At 40.7% G+C, this 18,938-nt stretch overlaps 1 protein-coding gene across 1 annotated transcript in view; it reads right to left on the reverse strand.

Annotated features, from left to right (window-relative positions):
• SLC2A13 (solute carrier family 2 member 13) overlaps positions 1-18,938 on the reverse strand; it is a 298,231-nt gene that overhangs the window by 198,636 nt on the left and 80,657 nt on the right. Inside the window, exon 3 of the mRNA XM_019543534.1 lies at positions 14,227-14,435. Within this exon, the coding sequence (XP_019399079.1) occupies positions 14,227-14,435 (209 nt within the window). The remainder of the gene's footprint in view (positions 1-14,226; positions 14,436-18,938) is intronic.

Below are 18,938 nucleotides of genomic sequence, written 5' to 3' on the forward strand. Positions count from 1 at the left end.
AGTATTATGTCTCTATCTTACCTGAAGAGTCAGTTCCCTGGTGTTGTTTCAAAATGACAGCAGCCTCAGCAGGGCTCCTATATGTGGAGCATATACAGAGCAGGAAGAAGCTGAAGAATACTAAGAAATCTAAAGTTCAGTGTTAAAAAGAATTCAGGCACTCGTGTAAATGATCATTTTTTCCATCTCATACTGCAGCAGAACCTGAATGGATTATTTCAGGAAAAAAAGAAAGGAAGAAACCTTTTTAAAGAAACCTTACTGAGGCCACAGGAATGAACGATCCAGATACACAGGAAGACTAGCTTGGCTTAGCAGGGAAATCTTCAGGAAACCAATTCACAAAAAGGAAGCTTATAAGAAGTGGAAAATTGGACAAATGACTAGGGAGGAGTATAAAATTACTGCTTAGGCACTCAGGGATGAATCAGGAAGGCCAAAGCACAATTTGAGTTGCAGCTAGCAAGGGACGCAAAAGGCAACAGGAAGGGTTTCTACAAGCGTGTCAGTAACAAGAGGAAGATCAGGGAAAGTATGGGTCCCTTACTGAATAGGGGAGGCAACCTAGTGACAGATTACATGTAAAAAGCTGAAGTACTCATGCCTATTTCACCTGTTTTCACAAGCAAGATCAGCCCCCAAACTACTGCACCTATCAGCACACTTTGGGGAGGAGGTGAGCAGCCAATAGTAGGGAAAGAACAGGTTAAGGACTATTTAGAAAAGCTGGATGTGTACAAGTTCCTGGGGCCAGAAGTGATACACATGAGGGTGCCGAGAGAGTTGGTCAATGTGACTGCAGAGTTGCTGGCCATTGTCTTTGAGAACTTGTAGGGATCAGGAGAGGTCAAGCACAGTTGGAAAAGGGCAAACATAGTGCCCCCATCTTTAAGAAAGGGAAGAAGGAGGATCCAGGCAACTACAGATGCGTCAGCCTCACCTCAGTCCATGGAAAAATCATGGAGCAGGTCCTCAAGGAATCCATTACTAAGCAAATGGAGGGAAAAAAGTGATTAGGAATAGTCAGCATGGATTCACCAAGGGTGAGTCATGTCTCATCAACCTGACTGCCTTCTATGATGGCTCTGTAGATGCATGGAGAGCAGTGGATGGGATATATCTCAACTTCAACAAGGCTTTTGATATGGTTTCCCACAACATTCTTGCAAGCAAGCTCAGGATGTACGGGTTGGATGAATAGACTGTAAGGTGGATAGAAAACTGGGGGGGTCATCAGGCTCAAAGGGTAGTAATAGCCTCCCAGGTATGTGGAGACTGGGACCCATCCCAATCTCCAAGTAGCAGGCAAGCAGCAGTCAGGGCAGCACCTAGCCCCCCCACCCCTCCTCCGCCCCAACAGGGCCAGCTTGATCTCCCTCCGGTTGGGACGGAGCTGCCTGCTGAGCTGTGACAGCTCCCCCCTTCCTTCCAGAGCTCAGGGCTGAGCCCCTGTGCCCCCTGCCAGACGAGGGATGGCATCCGGGGGAACCTGGAGCTCCATCCAGCTACTGCAAAGAGATAAAGCAGGGCAGCAGCAACCCTGGACTCCTGATGGGCTCAATTTGTTCCTGACAAGGGCGCACATGTAGATGTGCACTGGACAGCACTTTAATGAGCCTGAATTTTCTGCACAGAACATTCAGGCACATTAACTGCACATGCAGATGCTCCCAATAATCTCTATTCTATCCACATGCATAAATGATCTTGACAAGTGCCTTGAAGTGTCTCTCTAATGGATAAAGAGAAGATTTGTAGCTTGTCAAAGTGGAATCAAATGCTTTAAATTAATTCTTAAAATTAATTTCCTCCAATTGATGATCCAATTTATTTTTGTTATTTAAAACTGTCAGATTTTGACTATGTTAACTTCCAGATAATTTGTTACACTATTTGGACTTGACACATGCACATGATTTTTATATTATGGGGATTCATACATTTACCTTACAAAAAGGGCCACATACAAATTAGTGCATTATTTCTTAATCTCACTTTATTAGATTGAAAATACATATGAAATCACCACTTTTTCTTTTCCCTACCATTTCAAATACTGGAAACTCTTAGAAAGACTATTGGGAAAACTACTGTGCTCATCACCATAACAACTAAACCAAACACTTGAACACCGTATTTTTAAACAAAAAAGTGATTGGCAATTTTCAGTGGCTGTTGATGATATACAGATGTATTTTAACAAGTGTAGCAGTAATATCTCAATTTCATTATTGCTTATTTATGATGTGTTATTGTGATACATTTCTTTATATCTGTTGTGTTAAAAATAATATTTAATTTTTTAAAATAAACTGAAAACCTGTTTTGGTAGCTCAAGTAACAATTCTGTCTTGAACTAAAATTAATACAGCTAATAGTACTAGAGAAGGAAAGATACATAGTTGACATCATCCACCGTGTCAAGTCAAACAGCCTATTTGTAACTGGCGAGTTTATCTAAGAAACATTTTTGGATCCAACCTCATGACGTTCTTTTCAAGTCTGGGGGTAGGAAAAGAGGCCAGAAACTTTTGTCATGTGTGTGAAAATGGTATAGGTTGTTCATAACTGTCTGAAAACAATCAGTTATCAAAAGCACTTTCATCTGGTAGCAAAAATTTCAAAACCAAGAGCTTTTCTAAAAGGCTTTATTTAAAAATAAAGGTTTTTTATGACACACATTCCTAATGTATCCACCATACAGTACAAAATGTTTGTAACATACCGTCTGTGTACCAGCCCAGACACACCCACATATTTTCCAACACTGGCAGAAGCTAAACAGGGAATATTTTCGTTTCCTTGGAGGCATATTTCTCATTCTCATTTCTTGGGCTTGTCAAAAGACAGTGCTGCATGGACCAGCTGATATTTTGTATTTGATGTACAACAAATACTGATGATTGATTGCAGATAGGAAGGAATCTTTCTTGGGAAATGGGAAAATGAAGATTGTAGGCTGGACAATGTTCTCCAAGTCTTTGAAAATCTTCAAGTTAATTAGTCTCACCTTTCCTGTAACTATTCTGCATGGCAGTAAAGGCCAACAATTTTAAAATTAAGTTTCTTTTCCAAATGTTCTAAAATTTTATGTTAAGTTATATACATTTTGACTGCATATCAAACTCCTTGAACATAATACATTTTATTATAAAGCACTGGAATACTACATTACTGTACAGTTTACAACAGCATTTCTTAAGTGATTTTTTATGGCCAAATTCTGTAGCCTTTTTCTCCTTTAACCAAGCTCCTTGCAGGTCAAAGGGAGGCACCTAAATAAATAACAAGTTAGGGGGCTCTAGGGTTAAGCAGCTGCTGGGAAGCACATTGGAATTGCCATTTTGGATTTAGGCACCTAAATTCTACGCGTCTTGTTTCAGGGTGCAGGTCCTAGTCTGGATCTGGCCCCACGGCACTGAAAGCATACCAACCACATTCTGGTTAAAAAATAGCACCTCCTCCTGAATGAGCTAGGCACAACTACTTTAAAGGCATTCATCCAGAAATCAGAGATGTCTGCCTGCTCTACAGTGAATTATTGTTCAGGGAGTTTGCTTCAAAAAGATAATTTCCAGTATTTAAAGCTTTAAAAAAATTGAAACACTCTAGTCGCTAGTGGCTTTCTCTTATGATTTGCATTGTCCTTCTCCTCTGCTGTAATTAGAGGAGAGACAACAATTTCTTGCTTTGCTCAATTCTGTTTATTTGTGGCACACATTCTTCCTCCCCACTCCTCTCCCCTCCCCAATTTCTAACTGCCTTTTTTAAATAATGCTTTTAGATATCTCTTAATATAGGGCCAAGAAATTCTCTGGTATGGGGTGCTAGTAGAACACATTTCAGTTTTAACAAAAACCAAACTTTTAAAGTGTTAATAAAATGGGCATAGGACAAAAGTCATCATTTAAAATCTAGCTGGCCTCCAACACACTCCTTTATAGAATGGTTGTGCCCAGGGACCTGGAACATTACCAGGACTGTGTTTTTGCTAGGCATTATATATTAATTCCAGAAATAACTTAAAATCTAAGAAATCAAAAATTCAATATAATCAAGAAAAGCTCTCTAGATTTGACTGCCTTTAAAAACTGATTTCTTTACTCCCAAGATTATTTTGAAAGCTGCCAGCTTTATTCCAATTAGCAATAATCAGAACCACCTACATCTTAATTGTACTTTTATTGCCACAGAAATTTTTATTTGTTTTAACAAGACTGAAAATATGGAAAAATATATTGACCCATCTAATAGTCCATGCAGTACAGCAAACAATAATTCAATGTAATAAGTCTCCATACATGACCACTTGCAAGTAAACCATATTCATGTCAGTTGCAAGAAAATTATATTTATTCTGTAGATCATTTTTGCTTTAACTTTAGCAATGGTAATGTCACCTATTGTATGGTAGTGTAAATTGACATATTCTATTTTAAAAAATAGTTTGATTACCTCACAATTCATATTCAGAAAAAAGTATTGTCAGATTATCACTCAATAAAAGTTTAAGTACTGAAGAAAGTTTATTTGCATTCAAAACATAACCCTCCCCACAAAGAATAAATTACATTGCATAAATTCAAAACAAACCCACCAAAACAGACTCTTGGCTCCTTTCCACCCCTGTAAGAAAAAACCCTCCAGCCCCCTGATTCAGGTTAATCAATTCAGATAATTTAGGAGCACAAGATAGATCTGCAAACATCCTTTCAACCATAACATGATCTTCATGTAGTGCAGAATTCAAGTATTGTTCTTCCTGGGAACATACGATTAAGAGATGGTTTGTCTTCTCACATCGCTACAGTTATCAAGTTACAAGCACTATGTGATGATTCTGGAAAAAATTCCTTAAGAGTAGACTCCACCTATAATGAATCCCACCAGTGTCGCTGCATCACAAAACAGCTTGATCATCAGAACCAAACTGCTGTAAAAGTAGTTCCCATTTCATATATTGCTGCTGCACTCAATGTTAAAGATCAAGGTTTGTTCTGTCCCTGTAAATCTAGTCAACTGCCAAAAAAACTCAACAACAAACAATTAAAAATAGTTTCAAATAACACACTGACTTGAATTCTTTAGCTATTTTTCGAGTTTTACCGTCACAATTCCTTATTTAAAACATTCTTCTTTCACTATAATGTGAAATGTTGAAGTTACTCCATCATTATATCAAAAAAGAAGTTGACACCATCATACAACACAAAGTAAACTGAAAGAAGTCAATACTGGCTTCCATACCCTATCATTTCTGCTTCCACAGAACTAGGAAAATTCCATAACTAAGATACTTGTTTATGGAAAAATTAGTTCCATCCACCATTATTTACCTCCGCAGTTACAACAGGCCTGGACCCAGGGCACATAGGTAGGCAGCAGTTATCTCAGGGTAGCTGCACACAGTAGGCAGCTACCCTAGCACCTTATCTACCATTAGGTGGCATGGGAACAGATAACAGCTTTATTTCATGGGACAAATGGCTACTTTGGGATAAGCTGTGGAGACCTCTCTTGCACCAGCACAACTTATTATACCGGTATAAGTTTTCCCTTTGTTTTTTTCTATGTAGCCACACCAGATAAGTTACTGGTTACTGTAAAGGCAAATTATACCAGTGTACAAATGTTGGGTCTACCCCTTCATTGTATGTACTAAGTTACCTCTGACCTTCTTGAGCCCAAAATGATTGCCCCTAAAACTAGAAAGATAAAATAAAAATCCTTTGACAAGAATACTGGAAAATGAAATTTTGTTTTAACATGCTTTGATCTCCCAACAATGTATACTAGAAATGATGGCTGGAGTGTTGTAGCTATCAAGGAAATACTGCCTCAACTAAAAACACTTGGTATGAGTGCTCAATGTAACTTTTTTAAGCATGCTTGAATTTTACACCTAGGTGCACAGCATTTTCTGGAAAAATAAAAGTCCCAAAATGGACAAAAACCTAAAGAGAACAACATTTCTACCCCTTACATGTCTGCTTATTTTTAAGTAAAACTGAGCTACTGATTTTTACTACTGCAGATATTTCTGGAAGTGAATTTAAAAAAAAGAAAGTTTGTAGCTATTTGTGGAAGTAATTTGAAATGCCTTTGTTGGAAAACAGAGGGGGGGAGTGGATAACAGTCTTCAAATATGTAAAGGGGAATTAGAAAGAGAATGGAAATAAGATGCAGGAGACAAGCTTAAGGACAAGAGCCTCTGCTGAAGTGTGAAGAAATTTAGTTAGAAAGTTCTTCCAAATCTCTAAACTATAAGAGTGGTTAAACATTGAAACAGGCTACCTAGAGAGGTTGCTGAATCTCTATCCCTGGAAGTTTTCAACAGCAGGTTAGACAGAATTGGCTGACATGGTTTAGTCAGAGAAGTTCCTGCCTTGAAGAAGGGGGCTGGACTGAGGTCCCTTCCAGCCCTACTTTCCTAGGACCCTATGAAATGTTTGGATACGTATCTTATAAAAAAAAAAACCCCAAAACCCCAAATTGAACAATAGCATATAATAACAGTCAACTTTAAACACCAAATGTTGAACTATCAGAAAGCCATGGAACAAAATTTACTAAAATACCTTAAATACTTCCCAAACACAAAATAAATCCAAGCAAATGCAATCTCTCTGTAGATATCTGACAAGCAGAAAGACGGGCTAGATTAGATAAATTATTCATTGTGGTTTAGTAACTGAGCATTAATTACCATGCATCTCTCATCCACAAGGAAGTCCTCTCTGCAGATGCTCCACACCTAAAATATTACTTTGCCATTTTTGTACTTTTACAATCACAATTGTGTGTGAACAAGGATATGTCACCCAAAGTCAGCTGTGTCTATTGCGTTACTGCATCCACCCACATTCCAACTGAAGAAAAGTGAACAGCCCACAGGTTCACTTGTGAAGGAAAATAAAAAAGTATCAGTGTACTCTGGCTTGTTTCTTTCAAGAATACAAGCAAACAGGAAACATTTTCTTATTAAGTGGACCGTACACAAGATTAACACACTACAAGTTGGCTGATATACATTTTCTGTACCAAGCATCTAATAATGAAGACATTTGTTGGAGAATGATTTCATGGTACTATCTAAAAAACAAAGCTAGAAACCTAATATTTTCATCACAAAACCAGTAAGAAGTACTGTTGAGAAATCCCTGACCATCAAGAAAAGGCATTTGAATCAGACCATCGTCATAGGAACTATTAATAGTCAAATAGGTTGAGAAGTGGCACAAGTACCAAATCTTGCTTTCAGTCACCCAGTGAAGGATGAAAACAAAAACAATGAGTAGAAATGAAAAAAAAAAAAATAGCAAACTCTGACCAGATGGTCATGATGCAGGGAAAACTGCAGTCTTTCATCTGGCTGCAAGAGAAAGGCTCCGACCACTTGCTTTCTAAGTGCTGAGCAATAGAAAGGTGCAGTTATATCTAGTGAAGAGGGGATGATAGGTGGTCTTCTCTTTAAACTGTAGCAGATTGTTAAGAGACAATCTTTTAACAGGAAAAGGTTTGGGAACACAAGAGATGAAAAGAACTGCAGTGAGATTTAAAATAGGCTCTCTCACAAGAGAAAGGGAATCCAACAGATGCACAATTCACTGCAGAAGTTGTCTAAAGACATGAGGGGCTGTCTCAATCACCATCATGAAAAAGCAAGGCTTTAAGTAGAATAGCTGTGCATGTACACCCCTTAGAATCTTTTTTTCTCTGTACTTTTCTTCCTTGCTGTTAAACAATACTTCATTTAAGAGTCTGATCACTGCATACCACTGTAAAAACTCCCAAAAGAAAGAAATACAGGTGGTCAAAAGAAAAAAGTAAGGTCAACTGGACACACAAGTCAGCATGTCCAAGGGTGCCTAAGATGGCAAAACTGTAGCATTTCCTAGTCTTATCTCCTAGTCTAACCAATAATTGAGGAATGCAGTTAGGATGAAAACAGATGTTGCCTTTGTGCCACCATAAGCTGTAAGCAAACAGATGCCCTAGTCCCTCGTGCCCAAAAATGTTGTTGTGACCAAAGGTAGTCACAGTTTGTAACACCTTAAATGAGAGGACAACTGTTTGCTTATCGCACACCTTGGGAATTCCCCTGCTATCAAGCTGCCATGCCCTGCCCTAGAGAGCATCTTTGCAGACTGCTGTTCCCCAAGTTGGGGAGTAGTACCCACAGCCTTTGTCTGGAAGGATTGGGCCCCTGAAGCACCAGAAGCAGGGGCCTGATCCTGTGGGACAATGGCAACATCTGTAGATGCCAATAAAGTGGATTAGCTCTGCCAAAGCATGCCCTAACACAGCTGATGCCACTCCAAAGACAGCATCTGTTTATGCCCTTAGAGAGGTCAGCAAAAACGAAAGAGGTAAAGTTAGCTCTGTAGCAACAGTACCTACAATTTAGGGAAGAAACAATAAAGTAATATTAAAAAAGATGTATGCTGCAATGACTAATGTCTGAACAGATGTCTTCATAAACAAGAAACTATATTCAACTTCTTCACTAGTCCTTTCATTGTAGAATGTTCAATTAAGTAAATGTGTAGGCTTTTTATTCATTAAATTAAATCAATGTTAGTTCCACTCATCTTCACAAGATTTGACAGCAAAACTACAAGATTCTCTCTAACTCTAGCTGTCAGACCATGTTCTGCAACTGAACAATGAATCATATTCCTAACTTAGTGAAGTGTTACAATTTCTTCCTAGCAGCCTAAGAAAATTTTCCCCTTATGTACATTAACATTTCTGCACAACACCGTGTATTTTGCCTAAGTCCCTGCTACATATCAATATGCAACTCAAGTGGGACTATCCTTGGAATTGTATATTCAGTTCAGATACTGGATCTGCAGGGAAATAGTGAAGAAGCAGACTTTTCCCTTTTAATTAACTGAGCTCTTGAATATTATTTGCAATTCTGAATGAGCATAATTTCATCTCCTCTTCCACACAATATGGATCAGCCTTTTATATTTACATATGCTTATTTCTCATCAGAAATGATATCACATAAAAACAAAAGGTTCAGAGAGGATTTGGGCTGTCAAATGTCTCTCTCCTCCCCTCGCACACACAAGCTAACACACTAGATGAGGAATTTCAAAGCTGTTTCCCTATTTCTGCCAAAAATCAATATGAATATCTAAACGTATTAATTTACTATTTGATTATGCTATGTACTCAACCAATCCAGCCTGAAATTGAACTAGTTATCAGGATGCTCTGTTTTCAGTGGTTATTCTACACCAAAACCAGTATTTAAAAAAAATTCAATCTTTGGCAAACAAGTTTTCTTCAGAATCTTCAACAGATTCTGACCCCAGAACTACGGACAGGTCTAATACTGGTAGACATCACTACCTGTTTCCTAAACACAGCAGGAATGAAACAAGAGACTGTATCTTTGACCCTTTTCTGGGCAACATCTGGCCCCAAAGCTCTCTTGGATTTTCTCAGAGCCATATTCCCAGGTGTTTCATCTGATTTTCTACTTCTCTGTTTTTCTCTCTCTTCTCTTTTAGACACACAAATCTTCAAAAAACCACCATCAGAAATACTCCTTTGCGCATCTGCCCTTTTTTTGGGTGGTGACACATACCTATGTTCAGCGAGGAGTCCAACAGTTCAAAGCTACTTAGTTCCAGGAACAAACCTGATTTTTTTTCTTTAAGCAAACTATTTAAATGAAGGGCAACACCCACATCCAGCCCCCAGCAGGGCTGGGAGCTACTCTCCCCATTGCTCTTGTGCTGCTACTTCCCAGTTCTTAGTGTTCTCCCTTCCTCTTCCAGTTCTCCAGCTTCTGCTTGCTGCCCCTGAGGGCAGAACAGGGTAGGGTGGGGCAGGGTACGACAGCACAGCCCAAAGGACTAAGGGAGCCCGTGGCCAGGGGGTCTGGAGATTTGATGCAGCACAACGGGTGTTATCTGCCACCTTGCACCATGCAGGAAGGAACCATGTGGCACAACACAGTATGCAACCCTCAGAAGCTGAACAGCCCTGCTGTAGCTGAGGATAACTGGTGTGTGCTGATGAGCTTTCAGAAGACTGGTTGAAACCAAGGCCTTGTTTTACATTATGTGGCCATAACAAGACACCTGACAACACCACAAGGGCTTGTTTTTATCAGTTAGGTGAACTAGCTCTTCTAAATGACAGAATTTTGCCAGAAGAAATTCTCACCCAACACATCCTCTCTCCAACATAGCTATGTTGGCAAAGCTTTGCTTGAAGATCAGACCGAAGTCTCTGATTTACTCCTATTTTTCAGCTTTCCAGTTGGATTTTTCTTAAGATTTACCAAATTGTTCCTACATTTTAAATCTACTGCAGGAGTAGCACAGAACTGGTATCCTGGAAGTAATTCTACTTGTAAGAGTTTGTTACATGCTTTTAAAATGTCAACCATACTATTGAAGCTAACAAAATTATAAAAAACTAAAAAATAAATCCCAATATAAACTTTAGTTATTGAAAGCATCTGCTGATTCTCTTAATCTGTCATTTTTTTTAAAAATAAACTCCTTTCTAATCCTACTAGAAACATCTAAACCAATAACAGCTTGAAAAACTCAATTTATTAACTATGAGAAGAGCTAGATTATTTTTCTGCCCTTTCCCTATCTAGAAGGGCAAACAGAAAAGACAAAACATTAAAGCACAGGTGTGTAAATCTAAACTACTTATTGAATGCCTGTAGGGCACTCTGCCTTCAAGAGACCTGTAAAGGAGTCCTGTTTTTCTTGGCTTTAGGATTTTGTTCTGGATTTTATTCCTGAATCATACAATGCTCTGAAGACTATTTGACCTTTAAAGGTCATTGGCCTTCATTTTCTGATTAAAACTCCAGACTAGTCTGGAAAACTGGGTTTTGAGAAAGTAAGAAAAGCATATCCATACAGGGCTGTCAGAAAGTTAACTGTTAATAAGTCCAAAAAGTTTGCTAAAACCTCTCCCTGACAGTATAGAAAAGCTACTGGAAATTTGTAGTAATTGTGGGAAGGTTTAGGGATGTTTCAATAATGTTCTATCCAGTCAGAAATGACGAAATATATATCCTTTCAAATGTTTTCAAGTTACTTAGCATCCTGAGAATGGAATATTTGTTCACATTACACTCACTACACTTTCATCAGGGAAGACTGGGGATATAACAGACAAATTCAAGGAGCCATTTAAGGCTTTGTTAACAGATGGAAAGAGATAGCTTATCTACTGCTTACCATTTTAAACGTGGTACCTAGATGACATCTTCAGTATCCATGGCTGAACACTCATAGAAGTCATTTTTTAGCTTCACAGACTCATGCTATGTTGCTTACTAGACTCCTTAAGCATTTTGAGAACACTAGGTGCCTTCATATCTTATTAGCCTAGAATTGTGAGTTATCCAAACAGCATTCTTTGACTTCCAGTCAAAGCAAACCAAAGTCCTGTTAGGAAGATGGGTGACCAGATGAAAAAGGTTCCTGTTCTTGTGAGGAAACAAGGTGCTACTGAACTCAATTTCTTGCAATACTAAGAAGGAAAAAACAGTTCACCTATATACAGGACATGCTCCTACCTCACTCCCTACAAAGCATAAAAACCAAGAATATACCACTACTCAAACCGTTCTCAGCATTTGTTACATGTGATCAACAGGAATTTCAGGTTGAGCTGCCTACTGTAACTTGCCTATTCTTAGGTTTTCCTGCAGGAACTTTTGTACAAGTCCCTTGTTACCTCTAATTCAGAGACTCAAGCTCATCTTATTCCTTAGTTACAGATAAGAGATTTACCTAACAGCTTGAGTCAGCTGTAACCAAGTGGGTTTTATGTAGTTTTCTGATCCCCAAGATCAGACATCTCAGCAAAGCCCTGGATTCCTGATCAATTAAACCCAAATTTCAGCAGATGTCCATACCAGTAGTCATGCCAATACTCACAGCCAACATCCAACAGGAATAAAACCCTACACTGAGAGACAAAGCAAAATCTCTTAGGGATAAAAGGCATTCTCTTGAGGTACTAGTACTCAGGTTGTTAGTAGAAAAGAATTCCTGACCCAATTAATTTGAAACCCTTTTTGGTACAAGCTAAAACCAAGTTTCTAACTGAATTGACTTTACAAAATAGTGTACCCTCATAGAAGCCATGGGTATGGGGTACCTATATTTGAGTGCCTGGTGTGGACCAAAGACTCAAATACAAGGCCTCTGCAATCCAGGCTACATTGAAGCATTGGGGGAGGAGGGCGGGGAGTGTCTCTTTCCTTTGTTTGTTTGTTTTTCAGTCATATTTCTTCAAAAGGCATCACATTTGCCTCTGAGGAACCAGAAATTTTCCAAAACTTCCTAAATATTTAATCCAGCCCAGCCTTAATTTAGATATTTTGGAAATCCTCCTCAAAATGAAGATGTCACCAATGTATTTTCAAACTAGTCAATTGGCTTTGACAGAAGGAATTTGATTATCTTGCATCAGAGTGACAATTTAAAGATATGCAATCATTCCCACCAGCTCTCAGTGATCAGAAAAGTCCTTCTATTCATTTTTTAGAAACACTGAATGCATCTACATGTGCACTTTACTGAGGAGTCAGCTAATTAGCGCCACAGTAAGGTGTCATCATCTACACAAGTGCTGGTATTAGAGTGCAGTAAATTAATTAACTACTCCATAAGACAGTATCGTCAGGGAAACAGGCTTGGTGCATCAGCCATATAGCTCCACAGTTTCAGCGCTCTTGTGCCCCAGCCAGCCCCAACACTACCAGATGCCGCCACCTGGAGGCCAGAGCTGAACCTCGAAACCTACTGCCAACCCAGGGGTTGTTCCACCCCAGCTCAAAGTGTTGCTTCCCTGGGTGTACGTGTAGATGCTGTGCCCAGGAGCAATGTACTCCAACTGCTCCACAGTTTATTGTGTTGCATTAATTGCATGTGTAGATATTCCCATTGAGTTTCAAGGGTGATTTTGTATTTCTTGCTTTCCTACTTAACTATTGTAGTTTTTGTACAAAAGATGACATAGAAAACCCTGCAGTAGTCAAGGGGGCTACTCTCACACGTAAGGTCAAAGATGCACAAAAGTATTTGCAGGACCAGGGGCTAAAGACATAAAAGACTTGTAAAGGATCTGAATCAAACATATCACACCTTAAGGTAAAATGAAAGGACCTCAAGAGACTGTTTTTAAGGTGTTATTTCTATTTGAGTAAATTCTGCCAATGACAGTTTACCAAGATGGCTTAGCCAGGACACAGACTCAAGATAATGTCAGACAACTGAGGGACTCATCCTTCAGCCTTCTCCAGTTTCTCTCTCTACCCTGCTTGGTTTCCTTCATCCCATTTACACCCTTCTTTACTAACATTTTATTTAGCCTATTAACGTTCATCTATTACTGATTTATTTAACCCTACTGGCCAGAAGCTGGCAACCTTTAACAATGGAAGGCCATCACTTGTGACACAGCTGCTGCACCAGGCATCCAATCCCCTCTACATCACCCCAGCCCTTCCCTGCTCTTTGCTGAGAGCTGCTCTGATGCCGCCCTACTGCAGCCTCAGCTTACCACTGCTACCAGTTGCCGTTGAATTCCATCACCAATGGCAAATCAGTAGCCCCAAATCCAGTGGCATGGGTTAGCACAAGCTGCAGGAGGGGACTGCAGTATAGAACAGCCCTTGGCATAGAACAGAGAAGACTGACATGGCTGCTGCTGGATGCTGTACAGGGGATCAGGAGCATATATAGTTGACAAATGCATAGCAAAGTGGGGGGAGAAAGTGCCCCCTCTGGAACAGGCTTGATGTGATCTCTCATAGGCCATATCTGGCCCACAGACTGCCAAACCCTGATATCTGCAATATGTTGGAGCAAAAATCTGCATCTCAATTCTGTTTTAAAAAGATATTAATGACCTATAATGCCTTCCTTATTTCTTGTTTAGACATACATTTTTACATGATTATATTAAAATCAAAAAAATGAAAGGGATATAATTTAGAATCCAATTTAAAATTTGTCTCACTTCCCAAGTGAAGACAGCAGAATGGAAGCTTAAAATTGTACAGAATGAAGATGTAAATGATCAACTTATCGATGTTTAATACTGCCAAGATTACTGAAGGAAAGAAATTAAATTAAATTACTACAGAGGACAAATATCAGGATTTCCAATTATTTTTTCTCCTTACTGAGAAAGAGAGAGAAGAACAATACACAGCCACTCTACCTGCTCCAACTTCTTTTTCTTCTTCTTCAATGTTGTTCTTGATACTGTCGTATTCTTCATCAATTGCCTGGTTACCACGCATCTGAGAAAGAATTCTTCGTGCTTTCTGAGTCTGGCCTTTCTGAATGAGCCAGCGGGGGCTTTCAGGAAGAAACAAGAAGCCAAGAAATTGTATAATTGCGGGAACTGCTGAGAGGCCCAGCATGTACCTGCAAACAAACAAAAATCTCTTTTATCCAAATTTATAAAATTCTCTTTTATTAACAATATAAACTACAAGCACTCAGGTTCCCATTAGACAACTTCTTAAAACATATCATGCTGCTTAAGTAGTCAAATAGGTGAGTGTATGCTTTACATAAACAGCTCTGTGATATTTCTGTCAGCATCTAAAGATATTCATCCTGCTGAAGTCTAACCATAGCATAAAAAAGTTGTAGTATTCATTAGGAATACCCACCTTTGAATTTCAGCTCTACGATTATAGCATGGTTTTACATATACCTGCCCTTATGGTACATGTCACTTCTCAGCAGTCTAGTTACCATCAACAGAAGACCCAAAAGAAATAAATTACCATTTCTACAGAATAATGAAGCTCTAAAACATACCAGGCTCCTTAAAAAAAAATTGCTTGGCAAAGAATAGGTCTCAAACACACACACACACTACAGCAGTATTCCCAAACCTAAATGCTTAGCTGAGCAACCCAGAGGATCCTCTAAGATTAGGAGCATACCCAAGAATTTGTATTTACTAGAGTAAATCGGGTCTAAAATTTACTAAAATCAATGGAACCACACTGATGTGATATCAGAGCAGGGGCAGGCAATTATTTTGAATGGAGGACCACTTGACATATTTTGGTGAGCTGCCAAGGACCAAAAGGGTACCCCCACCCCTTGACAGGTGCCCTGCCCCCCTGGTCACCATCTTGGGACCAAATGTCCGCCCCCCTATCCGCTGACTTTTGCCATCAGAAATCCCTCCCCTTGCCCCCAGAAGCTCTCCTTTTGCAAAGGGGGTTTGCCATCTTGGAACTGGAAAAAAACAAATTATATACTAAAAATCAAACAAACAATGACAATAATAGATTTTAATTTTAAAAATATTTTTGTTCTGACTTGTGCATATATAGAGGTGATTACATAATAGCTCGAAATGAAGTCTTACTCTTGTATATGGTGAGGGGTGTGAATGGGTATGAGGTTTGTGGGGGAGTTGTGTGGGTACATACGGTGTGTGGGGGGATGTGTGGGTACTTTGGGTCATGTCTGTGGAGATGTGGGGGGGCTGTGGGGAGCAGGTGGCTGGGGGTATCTATGGAAGTGGGTGTGTGCATAGAGCAGTGAACAGGGCTCCCCTCAGAGGCACGGGTGTGTGTGTTTAGGGGTGCATGTGGGGAGGGGTGTGGCATTTGTGGAGGATGTGAAGGAGGGTATAGGTGGGTGCAGTGTTTGTGGGGTGTGTGATTGTGTGCGGACAAGGGTTTGTGGGTATGGTGGGGTGTACATGGGAGCCCCCACACCCACCCCCGAGAGGGTCAGCACCCGCCCCCATCTTGCAAACAGTGTTCCCCCTAAGATGTGTGGCATGTGCAGCCATGCCTAGCAGTGCGGCATGAGCGCACCTGCACAGGTGTGCACACCACACAACTTAGAGGAAATGCTTCCCACAAGAGCCCAGAGACTGTGAGCCCTGGGGCACCTCCCCACCACTGCCAACAGTGTGCAGCCCCAGCCCCACTCCTGCCTGCTCTGGATTCCCCCTGACTGAAGTGGATCAGCCAGAACCTGGGTACAGCCCCAACCTGGCCTGCCCCACGTCTGTTCTACACCAGCCACTCGTGGCACATTCTGCCACCCCCTGGGCATGCAGTGGGGCTGAGGCAGCTCCACAGCTAGACTGCCTTTCTAGACAGTCTAGGCAGCAGCAGCTCCTTCTGGCTGCCACCACTGGCCCCAACCCCATGGTACCACCGGGGACCTACACTACACAGCCCCACCTCCGTGACTGCTTTGGGCTTGCCCACCCAGGCTCTGCAGCAGCTGGTGGGGAGGGGGACAAGAACTGTCTAGAAAGGTAGTCCAGCTGCAGAGCCACCCCAGCCCAGCTGCGTGCCCAGGAGGTGGTAGGACATGCCATGGCTGGACAGTGCCTGGGCCAGGTAGGACCGAGGGACCTGCCGCAGGCTGGAAAAAGACCTGCCACAGGCCAGATCCAACCTGCAGGCCATATTTTGCCCAACCTGAATTAAAGGAAATTATAGACAAAGTTATCATGTTTCCCATCTCTGCCACATCTATTTTTGCAAAACAGAAGGTCCTGCCCCCTGAAAACGTTTAGAAGATGGAATTCTTAATTTGCAGCTCACTAAAAGGACATATAAGTCCACGTCAGTAAAGCCAACATCCTCAGGTTGATAAACTATTCAGCTGAAAATTTATAAATGTTGACCTTATGTTTTAAAGAACTGAGTTTCTCTCTTCAGTAAGATGAGGGAAGGATACGGGAAAAGAAATGTGCAATTTTAGAAAAAAAGCCAAGTTTCAGGACAAATTCTGCAGCTAATACACAAGCCAGAATAGAATCCTGCTCACACTCTCAAAGCCATATTGGCTCTGAAGAGCTGAAAAGCAACACACCTTTCCTAAGTAGAATATGATTCGAAACGTACATAGGAGTAAGAAGTTATATTTACTTTGACACCTGATTACAAGAACTTTCTCTAAGTTGTGTTTGTGCAACTCAACTGACAAAGAACCAACCCACAGGAGACGCCATTAATACTGTTTGGGAGGGCAGTTCATCGAGGTCTGGACTGATCCAGCTCTGAAGACTTTAAGCACGTCCAGATGAGTGCGCACATGCCTTTTGCAGCATCCCAAAGCCCTTTGAGATGCTACAAGAGGTACGTGTGGGAACAAAAAAAATGTTCCCTGCCCTGCAAATTTGCAGCACAGGGGCAAAATTAGACCCCTGGATATCCAGGGGTCAAAAAATACCTTGGGCAAAAAAAGCAGGGCAGGACACAGTCCAGGAACATGCCCTGAGGCAACTGGAGGCTCTGGTCCTCCACAGAGAAGCTCTGGTAGCCAGCCAGTGTCTTTATGGCTGACCCTCACCTTGGTGCTGAAGCGAGCCGCCTGCCCATGCAGGGCAGGCAGTGTGCCAGCCACAGGGAGCTGGACCCAGGCTCTGTGCTAGTAAAGGGGGTGGGAGGAGCTGGAGATGGGGTAAGGGAACCATGGGGGGACCCCCACCAGCCCCAGCCCCCATCCACTCCCTGACCCCCTTACAACAAATAGTATATTTGCAAATAGAGTGATACTTCTGTTTTATTATCTTTGAAACACTCTTACAAACCATACCAAACTGCACTGCTGATTTAAACTATAAATGATCCAATTTAATACTTCCAAAAATAAACATCTCAGATGCGTCCTGAATACAGTATAAGCAACAATCATCAAACCTCCATCAGAGTTCAAATTTGCATAGCTTTCCAGAGTGATATCTATTCACAAGAAAAAAAATTCTATGCATCTTTTTGTTCAGAGAATATTCAATAATCATTACCACGTTTGGGAAGTTTATGTAGCTTTTGATTTTTCTGCTTTTCAGTGTGGAAGCAAAGAGAACATAAAATTTTTCAGCCACAAAACAAGGTTTTATTTAACATGTCTCAAAAAGTAAGACATCTCCCAGTCTCGTAGCCTACCTCACACACGCACTTAAACAATTAATGTCCTTCAGCATTTTAATAGGAATTTGATTCAAGTATTATGAACTATTAAAAAATAACAAGAAATGAAGCAAAAGACAGCTTACGTAAAAACTAAAACTAGATGTTTCATTGTATGAAACCATCACTTAAGCTTAGCTCAAGTCAGAAGATTCCTATCCGACTTCACACAAGTGCCAAAATCACCATCTCAATACAGCCAACTCCTTTTTCACGCAATTAACTATCTTGATTGTATTAGCTGCAGTAAAATACCCTCCTAGATTGTAAACTAACAATTTGAACTATCAGCAAACAACCTTGTACCTTGAATTGAACACATAAACTAAGCAGAATCTATGTCTCAATATATATCAAGATGCACATATTCACACAAGAAACACCTGCATCTCACTCTTGGACACTATAAAATAGGGGACAACTGTACTCTATAAAGCAGTGGTTCTCAACCTTTTCTGTACCAGGACCCATTTGTAAACACTGATGGCCAGTTCCAACCCAGTAAGTAGTTTAAGTAGAAAACACACAAGCATTTTGGCCCCAAAATACTTGTTACACACTACAAGTTATAGCAGCTCAACAGTCCTAATTTTAAAGACAGAAATCAACATCAACAGGAAAACATTAACAGCAACATCAACATGTGGCCCTCCATTACCCACAAGTGACATTCATCATTGTGCAATCTGCAAAACGCAAAATTGTCAGTGCCCCTCACTCCCGACTTGCAGGCCCCCAGCTCTGCCAGTGCCCCTCACTCCCGACCCAGAACCCTGCCGGTGCCCCACACTCCCAGTTTAACCACCCTCCCATCCCCCAGCCCTCTGCCCCTCACTTCCAACCCATCTGCACTTGTCGGTGTTCAATCCCATCCTATTCTCATCCACCCACCCCTGTAACCTGTCTAGGTCTGATTGCAGCCTATTCCTCCCTTCTAGTGTGCCCACATCCCCCCCCACATCTTAGT

The sequence above is a fragment of the Crocodylus porosus genome, unplaced genomic scaffold (genome assembly GCF_001723895.1).
Source record: "Crocodylus porosus isolate Cpor-Errol unplaced genomic scaffold, CroPor_comp1, whole genome shotgun sequence".
Lineage (NCBI taxonomy): Eukaryota > Metazoa > Chordata > Crocodylia > Crocodylidae > Crocodylus > Crocodylus porosus.